The sequence below is a fragment of the Thamnophis elegans genome, chromosome 7, assembly GCF_009769535.1.
Source record: "Thamnophis elegans isolate rThaEle1 chromosome 7, rThaEle1.pri, whole genome shotgun sequence".
Lineage (NCBI taxonomy): Eukaryota > Metazoa > Chordata > Lepidosauria > Squamata > Colubridae > Thamnophis > Thamnophis elegans.
The window spans coordinates 8,051,856-8,075,196 of NC_045547.1; the positions used below are offsets into that span (position 1 = coordinate 8,051,856).

The window sequence follows — 23,341 nt, forward strand, 5'->3', positions numbered from 1 at the left end:
GCTGGTAACAGAGTTTTGTTATAGCCTGCAAGGGCCTTAAGGAAAGTCTTGCTGGCTGCAGACGAAATGGGCCAGCAAGGCAGGTGTGGGAGGCCTGGCTGCAATTGTTCGAAGGTAAGTAGTAGGGCAGCTCCCCCCTCCTCCCCCCCAATCCCCACCCTTGCTTAATTTTTACCTGTGTACCCTAGAGTGGGCAGGGTCTTAATTAGGGCTTATTTTGGGGGTATGCCTTATATTTGGGCCAGGGGTGGATTTCTCGCCCCGTTCCAACCGGTTCGGTTGGAATGGGGCCGGCGGCGTCCTCGTGCACGCGCGCAGCGCACGCATGCGTACTAGCGTCTGTGCGATGCTCCAGCTGCTCCTGGAGGATCGCGCAGGCGCTGTATGCGTCCTGCGCATGCGTGGAAGCGCAGAATTCGTCAAAACCGGGTAAGGAGGGCGGACGGGTAGACCCTTCGCCGTTCCCGGAAGTTACTTACTTCCGGGTTCGCCGACCAACTGGTTCGCAGGGACCGCCGCGAACCGGTTGAAACCCACCCCTGATTTGGGCGCACATGTAAAAATCAAGCTAGGACATTCAAGGAGGGTCGTATTTTTGGGGAAACACTGCCTGCTTTTTGGGTTTCATGGCACCCTTAACTGGCTTATTGGGGTGACTCATTTTCTGCTTGTTTCTTTTTATTTTTTTAACAATACATTGAATCATAAATTAGCTTATGGGCTTAATTCACACCACATGCTATATCAAAGCTCGGCCAAATCTACCAAGGTTTTTTTCCTCTTCTCTCTGCAGGGTGTGGATGACGCTTTTTACACATTAGTTCGAGAGATCCGGAAGCACAAAGAGAAGATGAGCAAAAACGGGAAAAAGAAGAAAAAGAAGTCCAAGACGAAATGTATAATCATGTAAAACAAAATTCAAAAATACTGTTAATCCTTTTATCCGTCGAGGGTCCTTCGGTAGACCCGACTCCCTTTTTCTACCGTTCACACTAAATTATTAGAACGAGACATTTTTAACATCACTTTTTTCTTCCATCGCGTTGCTTCCCGAGCTTGCCAACTATATAGTCCCCCACGGCTTATTTTCCTCACGGCGGAAAAATAAGTGCTGAACATTCCGGAAAGCTGGATCTCCTAACTTCTCCACGCTTGTGAAACACAAATCGACAGATCCTCCTCAAAGTTCTTCCTCGGAGTCTCTTGGTGCACGCAGAATCTTCTAATCGTCTTCTGGCTTGTTTTCATTTTGTTTTTGCCTCCCCCCCCTCCCCACGAAGGTTGAGACTTTTCCCGCACTTTTGAGGACCAGCCTTAGCGCTAAATGGAGGCTGGGGCATCAACTGTGGTAGCAAATAAACATTGTTTTCCTTCTCTGGGGCTCGGTTTTATGCATGACGTTCCTTGCTCCAGGGTAGGAATAGTGGTGGGATTCAAATAATTTAACAACCAGTTCTCTGCCCTAATGATTTCTTCCAACAACTAGATCACCAAACTGCTCGGAAACTCAACAACCGGGTTCAGTCCGAAGTGGTGCAAACTGGCTGAATCCCACCACTGGGTAGGAAGGAGGAACTGAGGAGTTTATCTCATCCAGCATAGCAGATTTACTATTCCAGATAGACTGTCATGTTCCACAGAATGTTTAAATCACCTCAGTCTCAGTCTCCTGAAATTGCATTCCTGAAATGTGACAAGACTTTTCCAAAAGAAGAGAATATTTGTAGCTCAGGGTTGAACTGTGAAGTCTTAGGTTCTCTCTCAGCTTGGTGATTTACTTGGAGGCGTTTAATGACCCATCTAGATTACATCATCAGTACTAGAAGGGAGTGGACTTGGCTCTCACTTTATATGCAGCTCGCCAGTGGTGGGTTTCAAACATTGTTCGAACCTACTCTGTGGGTGTGGCCTTCTTTGTGGGAGTGACTTGCCGCCCATGTGACCAGATGGGAGTGGCTTGCCGCCCATGTGACCAGATATGAAGATGCCGACGACACGGTACCACCTTAAATTACCTCACACACAGCACTGGCATGCATAAGAATAGGATGTAAACTTGTTTTTTAAAAGGCATCTTTGGTTTGCGTTAAAACAACTTCAACACACGCAATGTTCTGCTTGCACCACAAACGCAGTAGTCATCCTTACCTTTCACAGAGGCACTGAGTTTTATAAATATGAGCTTGATAGTGTAGAATAATCCTATCCAAGGACCAGTGGTGGGTTTCAAAAAAATTTGGAACCTCTTCTGTAGGTGTGGCCTGCTTTCCGGGTCCACTGGTGGAACCCCTTCTAACCAGTTCTGTAGATTTGACGAACTGGTTCTACCGAATAGGTGCGAACTGGTAGGAACCCACCTCTGCAGCTTGCCAATAACCCGGTGTTGGCCAGGTACTTTTTTATAGGGGAAAATGTCTGGACTAAACATAATTTCTAATGTTTCATTTTCCCCCTTACCAGAGGGAGCTCCCTTGTGGAGTACTGTGAAGCCGTTACCATGGCAACTCCACTGTGCTGTTCCACTGCATAGAAACCATTTTATAGCAGTACAGTAGAAGGCATTTTAAGGCACAACAGGCTGTATCTTAACAGAACAACCCCCCAGGGGTGTGTTGGGGTGTCCTACCCCACAGTATTTTTTTCCAGAGAGTAAGTCATCTGTATACCAATTTTGGTTGAAATTGCTCGAGGCAGTCCAGAGTTATGCTGGAGCATACACACACACAAAGCCATTTTTATACATATAAAAAGAAGATGTTGTTGGTATTGATGCGGGGTGTTTTCTCCTGAATAGTTCCCTGATTAGGCTTGCTTACTTCCTCCAACATTGACAGAACAATCTACTAAATATAAACTTCTAACTTACACTGTATATAAACAGTGAACCCCACTCCTTTCTAGCACTGATAGTGTTACCTAGTCTGGTAACAAAATGTCGGCAAGTAAACAAACCCGGGGAGTACCAAGGACTCCACGGTCTTTCCACAAACAAAAGTACAGTTTCCTACCAAAGGTAAGTGTAAGAGTGTAAGTCAGAGGCAGGAATTGCCGCATCTCAAAACCCCAAACTGAACGGCCTCCACGGGTGTTGGGTAGAAGCCACAATGACGTCATGCGCTCTGCATCATTGTTCATCTCTGCCCAATGCAAATTATATAACTTGGGCCTTGAGTGAGTGTCTTGAAGTTCATGATGATACAACCCCGTAGTCTCTACCAACTACAGGTAGTCCTCAATTTGCAACTGTACTTGAGTCTGGAATTACAGGTGCAAACCATGCTCGTCTTTAAGCGGGTTACCACACCATGGTTGTTAAGCATACCCATTGTATCCAGTGAGTGGGTTTTTTTTTGCCAGAAATGAAATAAATGCTGGTTTCTGGGGGGGTGGGGGTGGCGGGGGTGGGCTGCTGGGGGTCCGCAGGGGTTCAGGAGAACCTCTAAGATTGTGCAGTTCAGAGAACCCACTCCTGGCTGGCCCCGCCCACCACCCCTCCCAGGAGTCTCCACACATTGTGGATGCAGGTAAGTGCAGGGGGTGCGCGGAGGCTTGGGGAGAGTGAAAAATGGGCCTAGTGGACATCTTAAAGAGCCGAGGTGGCGCAGTGGTTAGAGTGCAGCACTGCAGCTACTTCAGCTGACTGCAGTTCGGCTGTTCAAATCTCACTGGCTCAGGGTTGACTCAGGCTTCCATCCTTCCAAGGTGGGTAAAATGAGGACCCGGATTGTTGTTGGGGGCAATATGCTGACTCTGTAAACTGCTTAGAGAGGGGCTGAAAGCCCTATGAAGCGGTATATAAGTCTAATTGCTATTGCTATCCGGGAAGGCCAGAAACGGGTTAGGGTTAAAATTGAGCATCAGTTAAGTGGCACTGACCCATCTTATTCAATATTTTAGAACCTGATAAAACACTCCAAAGCCTTTGTTTTAAATAAAGATGATGCAGGAGGCTAGTGCTTTGCTTTTGTCCCATTTTTTTTTATTATTTTTAGGAAAAAATAAAGGTGAAATCAGGCGACAGAGCAAACAGTGGAGGTGTTTATAAAGCCATATATTAATGATCTGGGGACGCAGTGGCTCAGAGGCTAAGACACTGAGCTTGTCAATCAAAAGGTCGGCGGTTCGGTGGTTTGAATCCCTAGCCCCGCGTAACAGCGAGCTCCCGTTATTTATCCCAGCTTCTGCAAACCAAACAGTTTGAAAGCATGTAAAAATGCAAGTAAGAAAATAGGGACCACCTTTGGTGGGAAGGTAACAGCGTTCCGTGCGCCTTCGGCATTTAGTCGTGCCAGCCACATGGCCACGGAGACGTCTTCCGACAGTGCTGGCTTTTCGGTTTTGAAATGGAGATGAGCACCGCCCCCTAGAGTCGGGAATGATTAGCACATGTGCAAGGAGAACCTTTACCTTATTAATGATCTGAACATTTGACAAAAGCTCATCCCTGCAGGAATTTTGGCTTAACCTGTTACTGGATTACAGAATAACAGGGTTGGAGGGGATCTTGGAGGTCATTTAGTCCAACCCCAGAATTGCCAGAATTCTGTTTCTTCCTTCCATTTATCTTTCATTAAGAAATGAAGGAAAAGTCTTTTATAGTATAGAAATAGCTTCAGCCTGTGAAACTAAAAGTCACTTCGTCGTTGTCCCCCCACTCTTCACTATTACACCAACGTTATGTACAACATAACGTTTTCTGCAGCCCCTGAATTTTAACCATGTTTTGGGTGTCAGATTGGAGATATTTATCTTCTCATTTCCATCCGTAGATAATATGAGGCCTCTTCCCTTTTTAAGCTACTAAAACATTTGCATTTTTAATCATTAGGGCAGAATGAATTTGGGCCCCATCTATAATTTCTTTTTTCTTTTTTTATGATATTTTTATGTTACAGCCACTATTACTGTGACAGACAGTTATCATTTTCAATTGCAAAGCTTTCTTTCAAAAGAAGGATGCTTTTACTATTACTAGAGTGGAATTCTATTGTAGCCACCACCAAAAATCTAACATAGCAAGCTCTCCCTTCACATGAATTATTTGCAGTCAGTGTTTTCTCTAAACTGCTGTTGAGGAAGAGATCTCCAGGGCATTGTTAACAGATTAACAGAGTTGGAAGGGACCTTGTAGGTCATCAAGTCCAACCCCCTGCTCAAGCAGGAGTCCCTACACCATTTCTGACAGATGGCAGTCCAGTCTCTTGAAAGCTTCCAGGGATGACGCTGCCTCAACTTCTGAAGGCAACTTCTGTTCCATGGGTTGATTGTTCTCACTGTCAGGAAATTTCTCCTCATTTCCAGGTTGAATCTCTCCTTGTTCAGATTCCATCCATTATTTCTTGTCCTGCATTCAGATTGACCCACCTCTTCTTTGTGGCAGCCTCTCAAATATTGGAACACTGCCATCATCTCTCCCCTGGTCCTTCTGTTCCCTAGACTAGCCATGCCCAGTTCCTGCAACCATTCTTCGTATGTTTTAGCCTCCAGCCCCCTAATCATCCTGGTTGCTCTTCTCTGCACTCTTTCTAGAGGCTCAATATCTTTTTTTATAGTGGGGTGACCAAAACTGGATGCAGTATTCTAGGTGTGGTCTTACTGGTGAAGCCTTTTCATTTGCTCGATCTGTTTTTATTCCTGTTCACATAATTTTGATCTCTGGACTGAAAACGTGCTAGCGGCTGAGTTTCAAAGCCAATGAAGGTAACAGTTGGCTAATTTATCCATGTTCTGAAAGTGATCTATTTATTCGGATGTCCTTCACCTGCTCCAAAGCACTTAACTTCAGAATTGAGACTGAAGTGTTGGGCAAACCTATTGCTTACGATTTCTTGTATTGTTGTGAACAGGCGTTTTTGGGAATCACTCGATCTATGACCTGTGCTGTGGGAATGCCGTCCGCCTAAAGCTAGTTTAGATAAGGTGGGCGAGGCCTTCTACAGCTGTGTGGAAATAATCCGGTTATGAACCCGTTCCGGCAGGCAGATGTTTTGATTAGTCACCCTGCAAAGGTGCACATACTGGTAAAATAGGATTCTCATAGATCTGACAGCTGTATGCTGGTGCTGTATTCTTATTAGTCTGGTGACAGAGATTATTCCAGTTAATGCAACATCTTAATGCAACCAGAGAGATGAATTCTGGGAATTATGGTGCCTCAATCCATTTAAAGGGATGCGTTGGCTCAGTGGCTAAGACACTGAGCTTGTTCAGAAAGGTGGGCGGTTCGAGTCCCTAGCGCTGTGTAATGGAATGAGCTCCCGTGACTTGTCCCAGCTTCTGCCAACCTAGCAGTTCGAAAGCAGGTAAAAAATGCAGTTAGAAAACTAGGGACCACTTTGGTGGGAAGGTAACAATGTTCCGTGCACCTTCGGCGTTTAGTCATGCCGGCCACATGACCATGGAGACGTCTTCGGACAGCGCTGGCTCTTCGGCTTTGAAACAGAGTTAATCACCACCCCCTAGAGTCAGGAACGAGTAGCACATATGTTTGAGGGGAACCTTTACCTATACTTTTAATAGTTTAAAATCTATCTCAATTAATAGCCATCACACACCCTGATGGTAACAGATGCCTCTCTGTCATTGCTTTCAACCCTCATTTTCTGCAGAACGAACTAAGACATTATTCAACAGATTTTATTATTACCATTACAAGCCCGATCACCCACCATTTAACCTCTGGGCTGCACCCGCCTTGCAGACAACGGGTTGGTGCTCAGCTGTCCTCGTAGTATCGTTGTTTCAGAGCTCGATATTTTCGGAGGAAGTACAAGGCTTCCAGTTCTTTGATGACAAATTTGCCTCTGGCGATCAGTTTTTTTATTTCTTCCGGGTCCTTCACTTCCTTGTTTTTCAGGAAGGCTGCCTTGAGTCGAGTTCGAAAGTAGTCAGCCCCTTTGGGGTACTCCTTTCCCAGATACAGAAGCTTCAAAACACAAGAAAAGGTTGAGTATTACACATGGAGCAAATCATAGAAATTCTTATTTAGGTCCAGTTTACTCTGCCTCTCCTAACCAGGTGTCCCTCAAATAGCTGGACAGAACTTACGTTTTTGTACAGATTCAGTACTTCGTATCTGAGAGGGTTGGCCATGTTGTCAGTTGAGACATATATCCGTTTTATTCATGAGGACTGGCATATTTACCTGAAGAACAATCAGTTTAAAAATGAGGTGCATGATGCAATCCGAACAGCTTTTTTTAAAATTACAGACTATCTGATAATTCGGCATTGCCCGGATATTTATTTATAGGGGGGGAAATGTCCGGAACGAACATACCATATTTTTCGGAGTATAAGACGCTCCGAAGTATAAGACGAATCTAGCTTTTGGGGAGGAAAACAAGGGAAAAATATCTGGCTCTGCCTCTCAGCAATTTGCCTCCTTGCAACAAACAGCAAACAATATAGACAATATACACTGTTTGTAGTGTTATATTTCATACTATACTTGTACAAATGCTGTTAAAATTGGTGTGCTTTCTGGAAGTATAGTTATTCTCTGCTATTTAAAAGAAGATACAATAGCACTGGGCCTCTTCAGATCAAGCATTTATTTTAAAAAGCTGCTTCGTTTTGTTAAGCTGTCTCAAACAATAATAAAGCCATCTTTAAAAAGGAAGTCTAATAATTTGAACATTCTATAGGTGTTTATAGTTACTGACATGTCTCCTTGCAGCAAATAGCCTGGCTAGCACAAGGGAAAAAATCTGCCTCTGCCTCCCAGCAATTTGCCTCCTGGAGCAAACAGCAAGTTTCACTTTCAATTTCTCCCGATCATCAGCTGTTTCAGGCTGCAGGGATTCCTATAGCCTATTGCAGCCTCCGCACCCCACCCACCCCATTTGCTGCAAGGAGATAAATTGCTGGGAGGCACAGGTCAAAGGGTTGAGGCCAGTGGCTGCGAGGGGCTACATTCAGTGTATAAGACGCACCCTAATTTTCACCCTCTTTTAGGGAAGAAAAAGGGGTGTCTTATACTCTGAAAAATACAGTAATTTCTAATGTTGGATTTTCTCCTTTACCAGAGGGAGCACCCTTGTGGAGTACTAGATTCACCCAATTCCTGCAACCGTTCTTCGTGTGTTTCAGCCTCTGGACTTCTAATCACTTTTCTCACTGTTCCCAGCTTCTGAGTCTCCACATCTTTTAGTCTGTTTTGGGTTTTGTTTTGTTTTTTGACATTTTGGAGAGCCAGCTGATGCATCGTTTGTACACCATTAAGTTCCTTCAAATGTGTTGGACTACAATCCTTAACATCCTCTGGCTCTGTGATGGGGAACCTATGGCATGCGTGCCGTCGCCAGCTGCTCTTCTGGTTTCTAGTGTGCACATGCACGCCGGCCAGCTGGTTTTCACGGGTGCTGGAGCACCTAAAAACAGCCTGACAACAGCCCGAAAAATCCCCCCCCAGCTGTTTTTTAGCTGGTTTTCAAGGCTGTTTTGGGGGTCATTTTTCAGGCCATTTTTGGCCTGAAAAACAGCCCGAAAAACCAGCCAAAATGTCCCAAAATAGCCAAAAACAGGCCTTTTGGGAGCCATTTTCAGGCTGTTTTTGGCCTGAAAACCAGCCAGAAAACGGCCCAAAACCAGGCTGTTTTTTGGGCCATTTTCAGGGCCATTTTCAGGCTTTTGGGGGCCCCCCAAATGGCCTGAAAGCGGTCCAAAAACCAACCAAAAACCTAGAAAAACATTCAATCCACCTGCTGCTTACAATCATTCTGAAATTAAGAGAAATCATCAAAGAAAAGCTGGAAGTTAGATTTGATTCATACTGGTTGATCACTTTTTTCCCCCTTGCTTAAGCTATTTTCCCCCCTTCAACAAATATGAACCATCCACATAACAAGGATTTTCTTAAGGAAGAGTGTAGGAATTTGCAGAGAAAAGCAAGCAAGGAAGAAAATTAAGTTCCTAAAAAGTCATAAAAGATACAGGAAAAAGTTAATTGCTATGCTTTTTTTAAAAAAAAAATTGCCTCCCATATTCCTCTCTTAAATCTACTTCTTGGATGATAGCAGGCAAGGGATGATCGAGGTTTTTTTTCTTGTGCTGTTGCTGTTTTGAGTTCCTTTGCTCTCTTCTTCCTTTTCCTTTTTTAAGTAGGTGACATGATTAGAAGTTAGATAAGAAAGAAAGGGAAAGTTTTTAAAAAAATAAATAAAGGGTGATATGATCAAAAGCTAGAATAAGTGATAGAAACAAGAAAAGGGGGCACGTTAGTCTAGACCAAATTTTATATGACAAAATGAAAATAACTAGAGAAAATGTGGAATAATTGAATAATGAGACTATAAATTAATGCAAGTATGCATTATTATTATTAGAAATGTACAAGCGGATTGAATGCAAGGATTATGATTAACTTCGTTATGCTTTATTTGTATGAGAATGTATGGCACTCAGGTTCATGCATTGATTTGATACTTTGATAAATTAAAAAAAAAGTTACAGGGAAAAGTTATTGCTTACAACCTGCCCTAACCAGGGTGCAACTGTGGTGAAGAGGCTGGATTCAACGCACTCAAATCAGATTGGAGTCCTTCCACAACCACAGAGGCTCCCCGGGGAGGACTTTGATCCATTACTAAGATTTCCCCCAACCAACCTCGCAGGTAGTAAGGAAAAAGGATCCTGTCGAGATCCTGCATGCATGCAACACTGAATCCAGCTAATTTCTAGGGTTTTAATCAGAGATTTCCTATTCTGCAGTCAGCTGTGGATGATGGGAGCTGTAGTACTGCAACATACCAAGAGGGCTGAAGGCTACAGCTGCAAGCTGCCCACCAATAAGCCGAGTCCCCGGAGTCTGGGAGGTTCCCCAACCCGATGAGAACGTAATTCACTTAATTTCACTTAACGTTAAGCTAAAATTCACTTACCTGCGTAGTTCATAAACTCCCAATTTGGTAAGACACCTAGGGTCGCCTGGCGGCTACTGCGCCTGCGCCCAAGTTCGAGGGGCGGAGCCAGAGGACTCTTCAAACGCCCTGAATGGCATTGCCTTAAGATTCGCAAGCAGGGATAGGCAGAGATACGAAAGGGAAGAGGAGTGCCTCTGCTCTCAGAGGAGAGTCCCGTTTTAACCAAATGGAATTGTAATCGCTTCGCGGTCAGCAAGAATGGGCGGCTCCATACACCCAACAGGCAAAACTTAATTAATTAAAATTTTAAAAGTTAATTTTAAAGGGTGCTCATTTTTTCCCTGCGTATCCAAGTTAGCATTCGCGTGTAAAATATATGAAAGAGGAAGAACAAAATGAAAACTGTCACCTCCTCAGTTATCACTTCCGAATTCGATTCAACGTACGCATTGGCAAAACCTCTATCAGTACACGGAGTGCCCCCCAAAAACCTCAGATCTTATTCATTTTCCTCCCGAAGCGCCACGCATCCCGATTGTCCTCGTTCTGTATATGAGACGCCTAAGTCTAATATAGACTCCGCAAAGTTCACTTGGGAACCGGAAGTGTCTTCTCACACTAGCCTTCCTCTTGGTTGAATTCATTCCCCTTTGCCAGGCGGGGACTCTCGGAGCGCGGCGTGGAGGGGCGGGACTGGTTGCCGCGGAAACGGAGGGGCGGGGTCGTCAACACCTTTTCAGCCTGGCTGTTGAGGGTGCCGCTGAAAAATGGTGAGTGACGCCCTTTCCCCCAACCTGAGGGGAGATCTTATTTGCATATCTATCTGCATATGCAAATCACACGCACCCCGCATCTCGTTTGCGGACGCTTTGCAAAGAGAATGAAACACGCGAGTGGGTCAGTGTGTTGTATGAACGCAGCCATGCCCTGCAGTTGCGGGATTTGGCACCTCCTTCCCCATTGGGGTTATAACCTGCATGTCTTTTTAAAAAAAATAACTTTTTTTCTTTTTTTTTCCTGCTGCTTTTCCAAAACAATATTTTATTTCCACTTGGAGATGCTAAGATGGAGGCGAGAATGACGCCTTTGGGTCAAACCCCAATAAAGCTTCATGTCTCGGTCCTATTAAACCCGAGGTGGCTTTACCAAGCAGGTGGATATTCCACAGGTGATGCCTTCCCTTGGTCTTCCACATGCATTTCACCTGTGGAATATCCACCTGAGCTCTTTTTCCTTGGCTGCCAGTGAATTCTGCCTTCCTAATAGAAAAAGTCCTCAACTTATAACCATAATTGGGAGCTGAATTTCTGTTGCCAAACAAGGTGGTCGTTAAGTGAGTCACACCCCATTTTACAAGCTTTTTTGCCTGGGATTACAATAGCAATAGCACTTAGACTTATGTACCACTTCATAGTGCTTTACAGCTCTCTCTAAGCGGTTTACAGTTTACACAGTCAGCCTCTTGCCCCCAACAATTTGGGTCCTCATTTTACCGACCTCGGAAGGACGGAAGGCTGAGTCAACCTTGAGCCTAGTGAGATTCGATCTGCCAAATTGCAGGCAGCCGGCAGGCAGCAGAAGTGGCCTGCAGTACTGCACTCTAACCACTGCACCATCGTGGCTCATCACACATTGCAGCGGTCATTAAGTGGGTCATCACAGGACGGCGGCTGATTTTACAATCCCTTTTTTTGTGGCAGTCATTAAACGAACCCATTTTATTCAATTGGTGGGGTTTTTTGCCCAAAACTGGAAGTAAATGCTAGAATTGGACCCAAAAACCACTGAAAATCATGGGAGGGTATGACGGTTAGATCTCCAGAACTGAGTCATAGATAGCTCTGGGGGGAGGTTCATTCTAATTTCAAAGAATTGCTAGTTGTTAAGTGAGGACTAGCTGCAATCCGAGACAGGATATTTTGTAAAGCATTAGAAGACGGTTGAGACTTTCAGTGCTCCATTTTGTGGGTTCAACTTGTGTTTGTGTGAACACAGATATTTAGGCTGATGGTAAGATGGAATTCAGAATACTTTCCCCTCCGTTGTCTTGACAATTTTATTGTGCTTTTCTGATTTTCTCTGTTCTTTTTTTCCCTTCCTCTCTGCATTTAGGGTCCCAAAAAGAAAAAGGTACGTAGGTAGACAGCTAAATTAATCTTAGAGGCATTCATACTTACCAATAGCCCGTATATTTAACCTTGATATAGATATATAACTTCAAATGATGATCCACTTTGGCTTAAAAGCAGGTGAGTTCACACAGTGCATTTCAATCAGAGGTGGGTTTCACATAATTTTATCACCGGTTTGCTGCGCCCCAAAACTGTGAGTGTGTGTACCTTCTGCACACATGCATGCAGCTTAGAAAATGTGGTTAAATAGGACGACAGAGCCGGGGTGGGTGAGCAAGCCCACATCGCCAACTGTAGGTCACAACTACCGGTTCGCCCGAACCGCTCCGAACCGCCTGAATACCACCGCTGGTTTCAATCCATTGTGGCAGTGTTTCCCAACCTTAGCAAATTTAAGATGTGTGAACTCACAGAATTCCCCAGCCAGCATTGGAATTATTTTTTTAATATATATGGGATGCAGGGGTGGGTTTCTCGCCCCGTTCCAACCGATTCGGTTGGAACGGGGCCAGCGGCGTCCTCATGCACGCGCGCAGTGCACGCATGCGTACTAGCGCCTGTGCGATGCTCCAGCTGCTCCTGGAGGATCGCGCAGGCACTGTATGCGTTCTGCGCATGCGTGGAAGCGCAGAACTCATCAAAACCGGGTAAGAAACGCGGGCGGGCAGGTGGATCCTTCGGCGTTCCCGGAAGTTACTTACTTCCGGGTTCGCCGATCAACCGGTTCGCGGGGACCGCCGCGAACCGCCTGAAACCCACCCCTGATGGCATGTAAGTGCAGGAATGATTAACAAACTCACAGCCTGTTGTGTCCTCCTCAAACTGACCTAAACTTGTTGACACCCCCTGCCAGCACCAGCTGCCGCTGAAGCAGTGGTGGGTTCCGGATTCCGTTCCTACTGTACTGCTGTAAAGTGGCTTCTACTGTACTGCCGGAAAATGGCTTCTACTTTACAGCGCAGTGGAGTTGCCATGGTAACGGCTTCACAGTACTCCACAAGGGGGCTCCCTTTGGTAAGGGGGAACATTCAACATTAATTAGAAAATACGTTTGGTCCGGACATTTGTGAATGTTTTATACAGGATACACAAATATCTGGGCAATGCCGGGTTAACAGCTAGTAGGAAAATAAAAGTCAGTTCATCTTCCTTTCCACAGTTTCAAAACTAATCATGTCTCCTCAATTTGAAAAGTGGCTATATTTTTACCAATATATTTTTCAGAACAAGAAATATACGGAGTCCCCCTTCTGCTCTGCCATTTTTAGAAGTGCCTTAACCTTTCCTTTCTTTTCCGTTATTTTGTTTGGATTCAGTCTGCTGGTACTAAGAAGATTAGTAAAGCTGAACGGATGAGGATGCTAAGGGAAGAGGAGGAAAGGCGACTGCTTGAGGAAGGTAGGTGGATTTTGACCCTCTGTGTTAGAGGTAGTCCTCAACTTACAACGGTTCACATAGTGACCATTTGAAGTTACAATGGCACTGAAACAAATGACTTTTTTTTCACACTCATGACCATTGCAACATCTCCACGTAATCAAAATTCAGACGCTTGGGAAGTGACTCACACTTACGACCGTTGCAACATCTCCACGTGATCAAAATTCAGACGCTTGGGAAGTGACTCACACTTACGACCGTTGCAGCATCCTGGGGTCGTTTGACTCCCTTATGCGACTTTCTGACCAGCAAAGTTGATGAGGGACTTTGATTCATTTCACCACCGGGTTATTAACTCAGAAACCGCAGCGATTCACTTAACAACCGCGGCAAGAAAGGCCGTAAAATGAGACGAAACTCACATAAACCACTGTCTTCCTTAGCCATGGAAATCCTGGGCTCAGTTGGGGTCGTACGTCAAGGACTACCTGTCTTTGTGTTGAAGGAATCAGGATGATCACATCAGTAAATAAAATAAATAAAAAATAAAATAAAATCAGATAAAATGAAATATAGAAATGATAAAATGAAAGAAAATATAAAAATAATAGCATAAAAGAAAATATAAAAATAATAAAATAAAATAAATAATAAAATAAAACTTATATAAAATACAATATAAAATAAAATAAAATCAGGGTGATCACATCAGTAAATAAAATAAATAAAAAATAAAATAAGATAAGATAAAATGAAATATAGAAAAGATAAAATAAAAGAAAATGTAAAAATAATAGCATAAAAGAAAATATTAAAATAATAAAATAAAATAAATAATAAAATAAAACATATATAAAATATAAAATAAAATCAGAATAAATAAAAATAAAATAACATGAAATATAGAAATGATAAAATAAAATAAAATATAAAAATAATAAAATAAAATAAAAAATCAAATTAAAAATAAATAAAATATAACATAACATAACATAACATAACAATACATTGCATAGCATAGCATAGCATAGCATAGCATAGCATAACATAGCATAACATAACATAACAACACAACAGTAAAGGTAATGGTTCCCCTCGCACATATGTGTTAGTCGTTCCTGACTCTAGGGGGCGGTGCTCATCTCCGTTTCAAAGCTGAAGAGCCAGTGCTGTCCAAAGACGTCTCCATGGTCATGTGGCCGGCATGACTAAACGCCAAAGGCTCATGGAGCGCTGTTACCTTCCCACTAAAGGTGGTCCCTATTTTACTACTTTCATTTTTACCTGCTTTCAAACCGCTAGGTTGGCAGAAGCTGGGATAAGTAATGGGAGCTCACTCGATTATGTGGCGCTAGGGATTCGATTTCTGATCGATAAGCTCAGCATCTGAGCCGCCGCGTCCCTTCAAATAAAAATAAAACCTCATTAACTGTGTCTCCTATTTTATTCCCAGAGCAAGCCCGCTTACGCGCCGAGCAGGAACAAGCTGTGAAGGCGGAAAAGGAACGCATTGAGAGAGAGAAAACGGAACACCTTGAAGCTAAAGTGAGCTCCCTCAGATCCTGCTGTGGATATTATGTAGGGAACATTTTTTCAGCCCCTTTGGCTGAATCCGGCCCTTTGGCTGTCCCCATGCCCACCAAGCCACCCCCACAGAACCAGTAGTAAAAAAAAATTGAATCTCTCCACCGAGCCCAATGTTAGCCCATGCACCTTTCATGGATAACAGAATAAGAAGAGCTGGAAGGAACCTTGGAGGTCTTCTAGTCCAGCCCCCTGCTCAGGCAGGAAACCCTATACCAGTGTTTTTCAACCTTGGCAACTTGAAGATGTCCGGACTTCAACTCCCAGAAGTCCCCAGCCAGCATTCGCTGGCTGGGGAATTCTGGGAGTTGAAGTCCGGACATCTTCAAGTTGCCAAGGTTGAAAAACACTGCATACTATTTCAGATAAATGGCTGTCCAATCTCTTCTTAAAAATCTCTGGTGATGGAGCATTCACAACCTCTGGAAGCCAGCTGTTCCACCGGTGAATTGTCCTCACTGTTAAGAAGTTTCCTCTTAATTCCATGTTGTTTCCCTCTTTGATTAGTTTCCATCCATTGCTTCTTGTCTTGATTTCTGGTGTTTTGGAAAACAGGTTGACTCCCTCTTCTTTGTGGCAGCCTCTCAAATATTGGAACATTGCCATCCTGTCACCCCCTAGTTCTAAGTTGCTTCTCTCCTTGATTAATTTCCACCCATTGCTTCTTGTTCTGCCCTCAGATGTCTTGGAGAATAGTTTGACTCCCTCTTCTTTGTGGCAACCCCTGAGATATTGGAAGACTGCTATCATGTCTCCCCTAATCCTTCTTTTTGTTAAACTCAACATACCCAATTCCTGCAACAGTTCTTCATATGTTTTAGTCTCCAGTCCCCTAATCATCTTCGTTGCTCTTACTTTGCTCTTTCTAGAGTCTCCACATCTTTTATAAACCTAGCAACCAAAACTGGATGCCGTATTCCAAGTGTGGCCTCACCAAGGCATTATAAAGTGGTCTTAACCCTTCACGTGATCTTGATACTGTCCCCCTGTTAATGCAGCCTAAAACTGTGTTGGCTTTTTTGGCAGCCGCTGCACACGGCTGGCTCATATTTAAATGATTGTCCATTAGGACTCCAAGATCCCTCTCACAGTTACTACTATTGAGTAAGGTACCATCCAGAGGTGGGTTCCTACCAGTTCGCACCTATTCGGTAGAACCGGTTCGTCAAATCTACCGAACCGGTTAGAAGAGGTTCCACCAGTGGACCCGGAAAGCAGGCCACACCTACAGAAGAGGTTCCAAAATTTTTTGAAACCCACCACTGCCCCCCCACACACACACAGAGAGAGGGAGAGACAGACAGACAGACTGACTGACTGACTGACAGACACACAAAGAGAGAGAGAAAGAGAAAGAAAGGAAGAAAGAAAGAAAGAAAGAAAGAAAGAAAGAAGAAAGAAAAAGAGTGAGAGAGAGATGAAAGAAAAAAAGAAAAAAGGGACAGAGAGACAAAAGGAAGGAGAGAGAGAGAGAGAGAGAGAGAGAGAGAGAGAGAGAGAGAGAGAGAGAGAGAATGGCCGGCAAGCCACTCCCACCAGGTCACATGGCCAGCAAGCCACTCCCACAAAGGAGGCCACACCCTCAGAGTAGGTTCCAAAGGAATTTGAAACCCACCACTGGTACCATCTATATACTGTATTTATCTTGGATAAAGCAAAAATGGTTCATAGGCTGCCTTTTCGATCAGTTGCAGCTTCTGAGTGATCTTCAAGGAGAAGGAGTTGAGTTGCGATGGGCTGCGCAGCGTTGAAAATAAATAAGAGACCCTTTTTCTTGTGTCCCTTACAGGATCAAGAACGCCGGGGTGAGGAGTTAGCTGAAATTTCTGAGTTAGAAGAGAGCTTTTTGCTCGCGTCCCAGTGGAAGTTGAAAAGTAGAGCACTTGCTAAGGTACGTGGGCCCTGGAATATTTGAGTCCTGCTCCCTATGAGGGAAAAATGGAATCCACGGTGTAATTTTTAAAGGATGCAAATCTTTTGCGAACAAATCTACATTGCTATAAAACAGTGAGCGCTGACCTTTTTGTTCAGGCGTGCCATAAGCGGGGGGAGTTTGGGGGAGGGTCTCCCACACATGTGCCCACACCTATAATACAATGCGCTTCCCCCGCGCATGCACGCACAACCCTCCCGCACACGTACGCAGGCCACACTGTTTGTATAGCGCCATCTTTTGCTCTCCGCAAGCTTCAGGAAAGCCTCCTAAATCCTATGGAAGGAGGAAAACCGGCCCAACAGGCAACCCGGAAATTTGTTCCTGAACTTCTGTTGGGCCCTCTGGAGCCATTTTTAGCCCTACCCAGGCTTCAGGGAAGCCTCCGGAGGGAGAAAAATGGCTCAACGGGCAACCTGGAAATCCGTTCCCGAACTTCCAGTTTGCATGTTGGGCCGTTTTTAGTCCTCCGGAGGCTTCAGGGAAGCCTCCTGAAGGTCCCTGAAGCCTCCGGAGGGCTTAAACCGACCCTACGAGCAAACAGGAAGTCCGTTCCTGAACTTCCAGTTTGCCAATATAGGGCTGGGTTTTTGCGCTCCGGAGACTTCACGGAAGCTCCTGAAGCTTCCGGAGGGCCTCGGAGTGGGGGGCGGGGGTAGGGGAGGCTCTTTTCGCGGCTCCTATAAAGACTCTGGAGCCTGGGGAGGGCGGAAAATGGCTTTAAAAAAGGCTGAACTCAGCTGGCCAGTGCACGCATGTGCGCTGGCCAGGTGATAGGGCAACGCCTCGCGTGCCCTGACAAATGGCTCCGCGTGCCACCTATGGCATGTGTGCCATAGGTTCACCATCCCGGCACTAGAGTCATTAAGTAGGTCACCTCCTGACCTAACTATTTTCTGATGATTATTAAGTGAGTTGCCATGGTCATTAAGAGATTCATATGGTCATTAAGTGAACCGCATGGTCATTAAGCAAATCCAGCAATATTGAAAGGGTGTTTTTTGCCACTTTCTGCTAGAAAAGGGCAAAAACAATGACAAATCCTGGCCATATAGGTATGAAAGCATCTTTTACAACGTTGGAAAGAGTTATTACGTGGGGTTGTTTGTGGCGATGACAGTATTAACTCAGACCTGACCAGAAGTACAAGCTAGTCCTTGATGTATGGCTACAATTGAGCCCAAAATTTATGTTGCTAAGTGAGACATTTGTTAAATGAGTTTCGCCCCTTTTTACGAACTTTCTTGCCATAGTTAAGTGAATAGCTGCAGTTGTTAAATTGGTAGCCTGGTTGTTAAGTGAATCTGGCTTTCCCGTTGACTTTGCTTGGGTGGAGGTCCCAAAAGGGGCCCTTGGACAATACTGGTCGTAAGTATGAACCAGTTGCCAGGCTTCTGAATTTTGACGGGGACGCTGCAACGGTTGTAAGTGTGAAAAAGTCACTTTTTCAGTGCCATTATAATCTCGGTCACTAAATGAACTGTTGTAAATGGAGGAGCTACCTGTAGCTTTTTAAAGCAACAGGTCATTAAGCGAGGACTACCCGTGAACAAGAGACTGGTCCTGCAAATCTGTTGACCTGCCTCTGATTCAAATCCATCCAAATCTTCTCTGCTTTCTCTCTCTGTATCCATTGATGGTTTGTCTTGGTGTTTCTCCAGTGGGAACATTACACCTGTTGTGATGGCAGCCCAGACCCAACAGTTCTCCAGGAAATCAACACTTTTATGAGCTTGTGGCTAGAAGAGACCCAGAACGACACTACGACGGTGGTTGAGAAAGGGAGCAAAGTGCTGGAAGTAAGTCCCTGCCACTGTTATATCCCATAATAGTCATGCCTCCAGTCAGAGATAGGCAAGGTGTCTTCTCCCAGGGAGCAGGATTGGCATTGGTTTTTATTTGGTATTTTTTGTTTTGTTGTTTTTGTTTTTTGTTTTTTGTTGTTTTTGTTTTTTGTTTGTTTTGTTTTGTTTTTGTTATTTTTTATTATTTTATTGTTATTTGGTTATTTGGTTATTTGGTTATTTCGTTATTTCGTTATTTCGTTATTTCGTTATTTCGTTATTATTTTGTTATCATTTTATCACTTTATCACTTTATCACTTTATCACTTTATCATTTTATCATCATTTTATCATCATTTTATCATCATTTTATCATCATTTTATCATCATTTTATCATTTTATCATTTTATCATTTTATCATCATTTTATCATCATTTTATCATTTTATCATCATTTTATCATCATTTTATCATTTTATCATCATTTTATCATCATTTTATCATCATTTTATCATTTTATCATCATTTTATCATCATTTTATCATTTTATCATCATTTTATCATCATTTTATCATTTTATCATCATTTTATCATCATTTTATCATCATTTTATCATTTTATCATCATTTTATCATCATTTTATCATCATTTTATCATCATTTTATCATTTTATCATCATTTTATCATCATTTTATCATCATTTTATCATTTTATCATCATTTTATCATCATTTTATCATTTTATCATCATTTTATCATCATTTTATCATTTTATCATCATTTTATCATCATTTTATCATTTTATCATCATTTTATCATCATTTTATCATTTTATCATTTTATCATCATTTTATCATCATTTTATCATCATTTTATCATCATTTTATCATCATTTTATCATTTTATCATTTTATCATTTTATCATTTTATCATTTTATCATTTTATCATTTTATCATTTTATCATTTTATCATTTTATCATTTTATCATTTTATCATTTTATCATTTTATCATTTTATCATTTTATCATCATTTTATCATTTTATCATCATTTTATCATTTTATCATCATTTTATCATTTTATCATTTTATCATTTTATCATTTTATCATTTTATCATTTTATCATTTTATCATTTTATCATTTTATCATTTTATCATTTTATCATTATTTTATCATTTTATCATTTTATCATTATTTTATCATTTTATCATTTTATCATTTTATCGTATTGTATTTTACTTTACTTTTACTTTACTTTATTTTACTTTACTTTATTATATTAACTTTATTTACTTTAGTTTTTACTTTACTTTACTTTATTTACTTCATTTTACTTTATTTTACTTTACTTTACTTTATTTTAAATACTGCCCAATTCCTCTCAGTGTGATGTGAGAAAAAAATAAAAACCATATAAAAATACAATACGTAATGCCAGTCCTCAACGTACAACCACAGTTGAGGCCAAAATTTCTGTTGTAAAGCGATACTGTTGTTAAGTGAGTTTTGGCCCATTTTACCACCTTTCTTGTTACCGTTCTTAAGTGGTTCACTGGGGTGGTTAACTTAGCAAAACGGTTGTTAAGTAAATCCATCTTCCCCATTGACTTTGCTCGTCAGGAGCTCGGCAAAACATAATCACATGATCCTAGGCCTACAACCGTCATAATTACATGCCAGTTGCCCAGCGTTTGAATTTTGACCAGGGGATTGTGAGAACATAAGTTGCTTTTCATAAGTCACTTTTCTCAATGCTGTTGCTGTGCAGTCACTAGACAGTCACTAAACAAATAAGAGGTGATATCCAGCAGGTTCTGACCAGTTCTGGAAAACTGGTAGTGGAATTTTTGAGTAGTTTGGAGAACCAGTAAGTATCACCTCTAACTGGCCCCGCCCTCATCTATTCTCTGCCTCCCGAGTCCCAGCTGATCAGGAGGGAATGGAGATTTTACGGTATCCTTCCCCTGGAGTGGGGGGAGGGATTTTGCAGTTTTTCCCCCTGCCACACCCACCAAGCCATGTCACGCCCACAAAGCGACGCCCACATAACCGGTAGTAAAAAAAATTGCATCCCACCACTGAAACAAATGGTTGTAAGTTGAGGACTACCTATATAAGAGCAAGTTGCCAAAAAAGCCAACACAGTTCTAGACTGCATAAACAGAGGGATAGAATCAAGATCACGTGAAGTGTTAATACCACTTTATAAGGCCTTGGTAAGGCCACACTTGGAATACGGCATCCAGTTTTGGTCACCACGATGTAGAAAAGATGTGGGGAGTCTAGAAAGAGCGCAGAGAAGAGCAACAAAGAGGATTAGGGGACTGGAGGCTAAAACATATGAGGAACGGTTGCAGAAACTGGGTATGTCTAGTTTAATGAAAAGAAGGACTAAGGAAAACATGATAGCAGTCTTCCAATATCTCAGGGGTTGCCACAAAGAAGAGGGGGTCAAACTATTCTCCAAGGAACCTGAGGGCAGGACAAGAAGCAATGGGTGGAAACTAATCAAGGAGAGAAGCAACTTTGAACTGAGGAGGAATTTCCTGGCAGTTAGAACAATGAACCAGTGGAACAGAAGTTGCCTCCAGAAGTTGGGAATGCCCCAACACTGGAAGTCTTTAAGAAGATGTTGGATAGCCATTTGTTGAAGTGGTGTAGTGTTTCCTGCCTAAGCAGGCGGTTGGACTAGAAGACCTCCAAGGTCCCTTCCAACTCTGCTATTGTATTGTATTGTATTGTATGTGGAAGATAAGCGCAGGGCAGAAAAGGAGGTGATGTACAATACACACACAATACACGAGTGTGTGTGTCTTCTAACGCCGTGGAATGTCTTCCAGCTCATCACCAAGTTAGAAATGTACGTCCTGGAGACTCCGTTTGACGAGCTCTCTTTCAGTGAGGTCATTCAGTACCAGGAGACCATTGTGCTGTTGCAGAGCATGCTTCATCTTAAGTACAACCAAGCCACAGAACATCTGCTGAAGGTAAGTGGGCCTTGCCGTCATCGCCGTTTTTCTCTGATCTTCATATTGTGTGGATTGACATGCTTCTCATTTCGACGGTCAGCGGTGGGCTGCTGAGGGTTTGCAGGGGTTCGGGAGAACCTCTAGCTAAGATTCTGTGCAGTTCAGAGAATCTACAAATCCCACTCCTGGCTGGTCCCACCTACCCAGGGGTGGGTTTCTCGCCCCGTTCCAACCGGTTCGGTTGGAACGGGGCCGGCGGCGTCCTCGTGCATGCACGCAGTGCACGCATGCGTACTAGCGTCTGTGCGATGCTCCAGCTGCTCCTGGAGTATCGCGCAGGCGCTGTATGCGTCCTGCGCATGCGTGGAAGCGCAGAACTCGTCAAAACCGGGTAAGAAACACGGGCGGGCGGGTGGACCCTTCGGCGTTCCCAGAGGTTACTTACTTCCGGGTTCGCCGACCAACCGGTTCGCGGGGACCGCCGCGAACCGCCTGAAACCCACCCCTGCACCTACCCAACACTGCCCAGGAGAAAAATTGAAATTGAAATTTAATAAATTTGTATGCCGCCCAATCCCGTAGGAGTCTGGGCGGCTTACAGAGACAAGATAAAAAAGTTAAAAATCAAGAATAAAAAGATACAGTTATTAAAAATACACCATCCATTCTGTCTAGGTGGGGGTGGACATTGTTCAGCAGCCCCAGGCCTGCCGGAACAGCCAGATTTTGGTGGCTTTTCGGAAGGCCGAGAGAGTGGAAAGGGTCCGGATCTCTACGGGTAGATTGTTCCACAGGGCCGGAGCAGCTACAGAGAAGACCCTCCCCCAAGGGGCCGCCAGCCGGCATTGTCTGGCCGACGGCACCCAGAGGAGGCCCAACCTGTGAGATCTTATTGGTCATTGGGAGGTATGTGGCAGGAGGCGGTCTCTCAGATAGCCAGGTCCTAAGCCATGTAGGGCTTTAAAAGTAATGACTAGCACCTTGAAGCGCGATCGGAGACCAATAGGAAGCCAGTGCAGCTCGCAGAGGATGGGTGTAACATGGGTGTATCTAGGTACACCCGATATCCCTTGCGCGGCTGCATTCTGGACCAACTGTAGCCTCCGAACACTCTTCAGCGGCAGTCCCATGTAGAAGGAGTCCCCACGTGGCCTTTTGGATGCAAGTAAGTGCAGGGTGTGCACGGAAGCTCGGGGAGGGCAAAAGACAGGCCTACCGGAAGTTCGGGCCCGTTTCTGGCCTCCAGAGGGCTTCCGGATCCTGGGGAGGCTGTTTTTGCCCTCCCGGAGACTCGTGCAAAGCTTCCAGAGCCCAGGGAAGGCAAAAAAGCCCTTCCCCCTGGTAGTGTAGGATCCCAACTAGGCCACACCCACCATGGCCACGCCCACCCAACAACCGGGCAGAGAACTTATAAGAGCCGAGGTGGCGCAATAGTTAGGGTGCAATACTGCAGGCCACTTCAGCTGACTGTGATCTGCAGTTCAGCGGTTCAAATCTCACTGGCTCAAGGTCGACTCAGCCTTCCATCCTTCCAAGGTGGGTGAAATGAGGACCCAGACTATGGGGGCAAGTTGCTGACTCAATTTGCTAAAAAAGCTGTAAACCGCGTAGAGAGGGCTGAAAGCCCTATGAAGCGGTATATAAGTCTAATAAATAAATAAATAAACAAACTCCTTGCTAAAATTTAGAAGTTTAA

General features: G+C 43.7%; 3 protein-coding genes across 6 annotated transcripts in view; 2 read left to right on the forward strand and 1 right to left on the reverse strand.

Moving 5' to 3' along the window:
• The window catches only part of KRAS (KRAS proto-oncogene, GTPase), a 34,360-nt gene extending 32,986 nt beyond the window's left edge, over nucleotides 1–1,374 (forward strand). For 2 of the 3 annotated variants that reach the window (XM_032221753.1, XM_032221751.1), the window contains one exon: nucleotides 794–1,374. In XM_032221753.1, the coding sequence (XP_032077644.1) occupies nucleotides 794–910 (117 nt within the window). In that variant the 3' untranslated portion in view covers nucleotides 911–1,374. The remainder of the gene's footprint in view (nucleotides 1–793) is intronic. The other variant, XM_032221752.1, reaches the window with a different exon arrangement.
• A 5,244-nt stretch (nucleotides 1,375–6,618) lies between these two features.
• Nucleotides 6,619–9,983, reverse strand: ETFRF1 (electron transfer flavoprotein regulatory factor 1). Its single transcript, XM_032220650.1, has 3 exons — nucleotides 9,882–9,983; nucleotides 7,048–7,144; nucleotides 6,619–6,925 (listed from the first exon to the last, which is right to left on the reverse strand). Exons 2-3 carry the CDS (start codon nucleotides 7,090–7,092, stop codon nucleotides 6,716–6,718), a joined length of 255 nt encoding a protein of 84 aa, XP_032076541.1. The 5' UTR covers nucleotides 7,093–7,144; nucleotides 9,882–9,983; the 3' UTR covers nucleotides 6,619–6,715.
• Nucleotides 9,984–10,577: 594 nt separating this feature from the next.
• CASC1 (cancer susceptibility 1) overlaps nucleotides 10,578–23,341 on the forward strand; it is a 31,264-nt gene continuing 18,500 nt past the window's right edge. For both annotated transcript variants that reach the window (XM_032221478.1, XM_032221479.1), the window contains exons 1-6: nucleotides 10,578–10,633; nucleotides 13,312–13,393; nucleotides 14,829–14,920; nucleotides 16,749–16,850; nucleotides 18,554–18,691; nucleotides 21,517–21,663. In XM_032221478.1, coding sequence (XP_032077369.1) covers nucleotides 10,631–10,633; nucleotides 13,312–13,393; nucleotides 14,829–14,920; nucleotides 16,749–16,850; nucleotides 18,554–18,691; nucleotides 21,517–21,663 — 564 coding nt within the window. In that variant the 5' untranslated portion in view covers nucleotides 10,578–10,630. The remainder of the gene's footprint in view (nucleotides 10,634–13,311; nucleotides 13,394–14,828; nucleotides 14,921–16,748; nucleotides 16,851–18,553; nucleotides 18,692–21,516; nucleotides 21,664–23,341) is intronic.

Bases quoted from the DNA above. Each gene is read 5' to 3' on its own strand.
- ETFRF1 (XM_032220650.1), bottom strand. From the start codon at position 7,092: ATGGCCAACCCTCTCAGATACGAAGTACTGAATCTGTACAAAAAC. The intron at 6,926-7,047 runs GTAAGTTCTGTC...TGTGTTTTGAAG, and splicing joins TACTGAATCTGTACAAAAAC to CTTCTGTATCTGGGAAAGGA.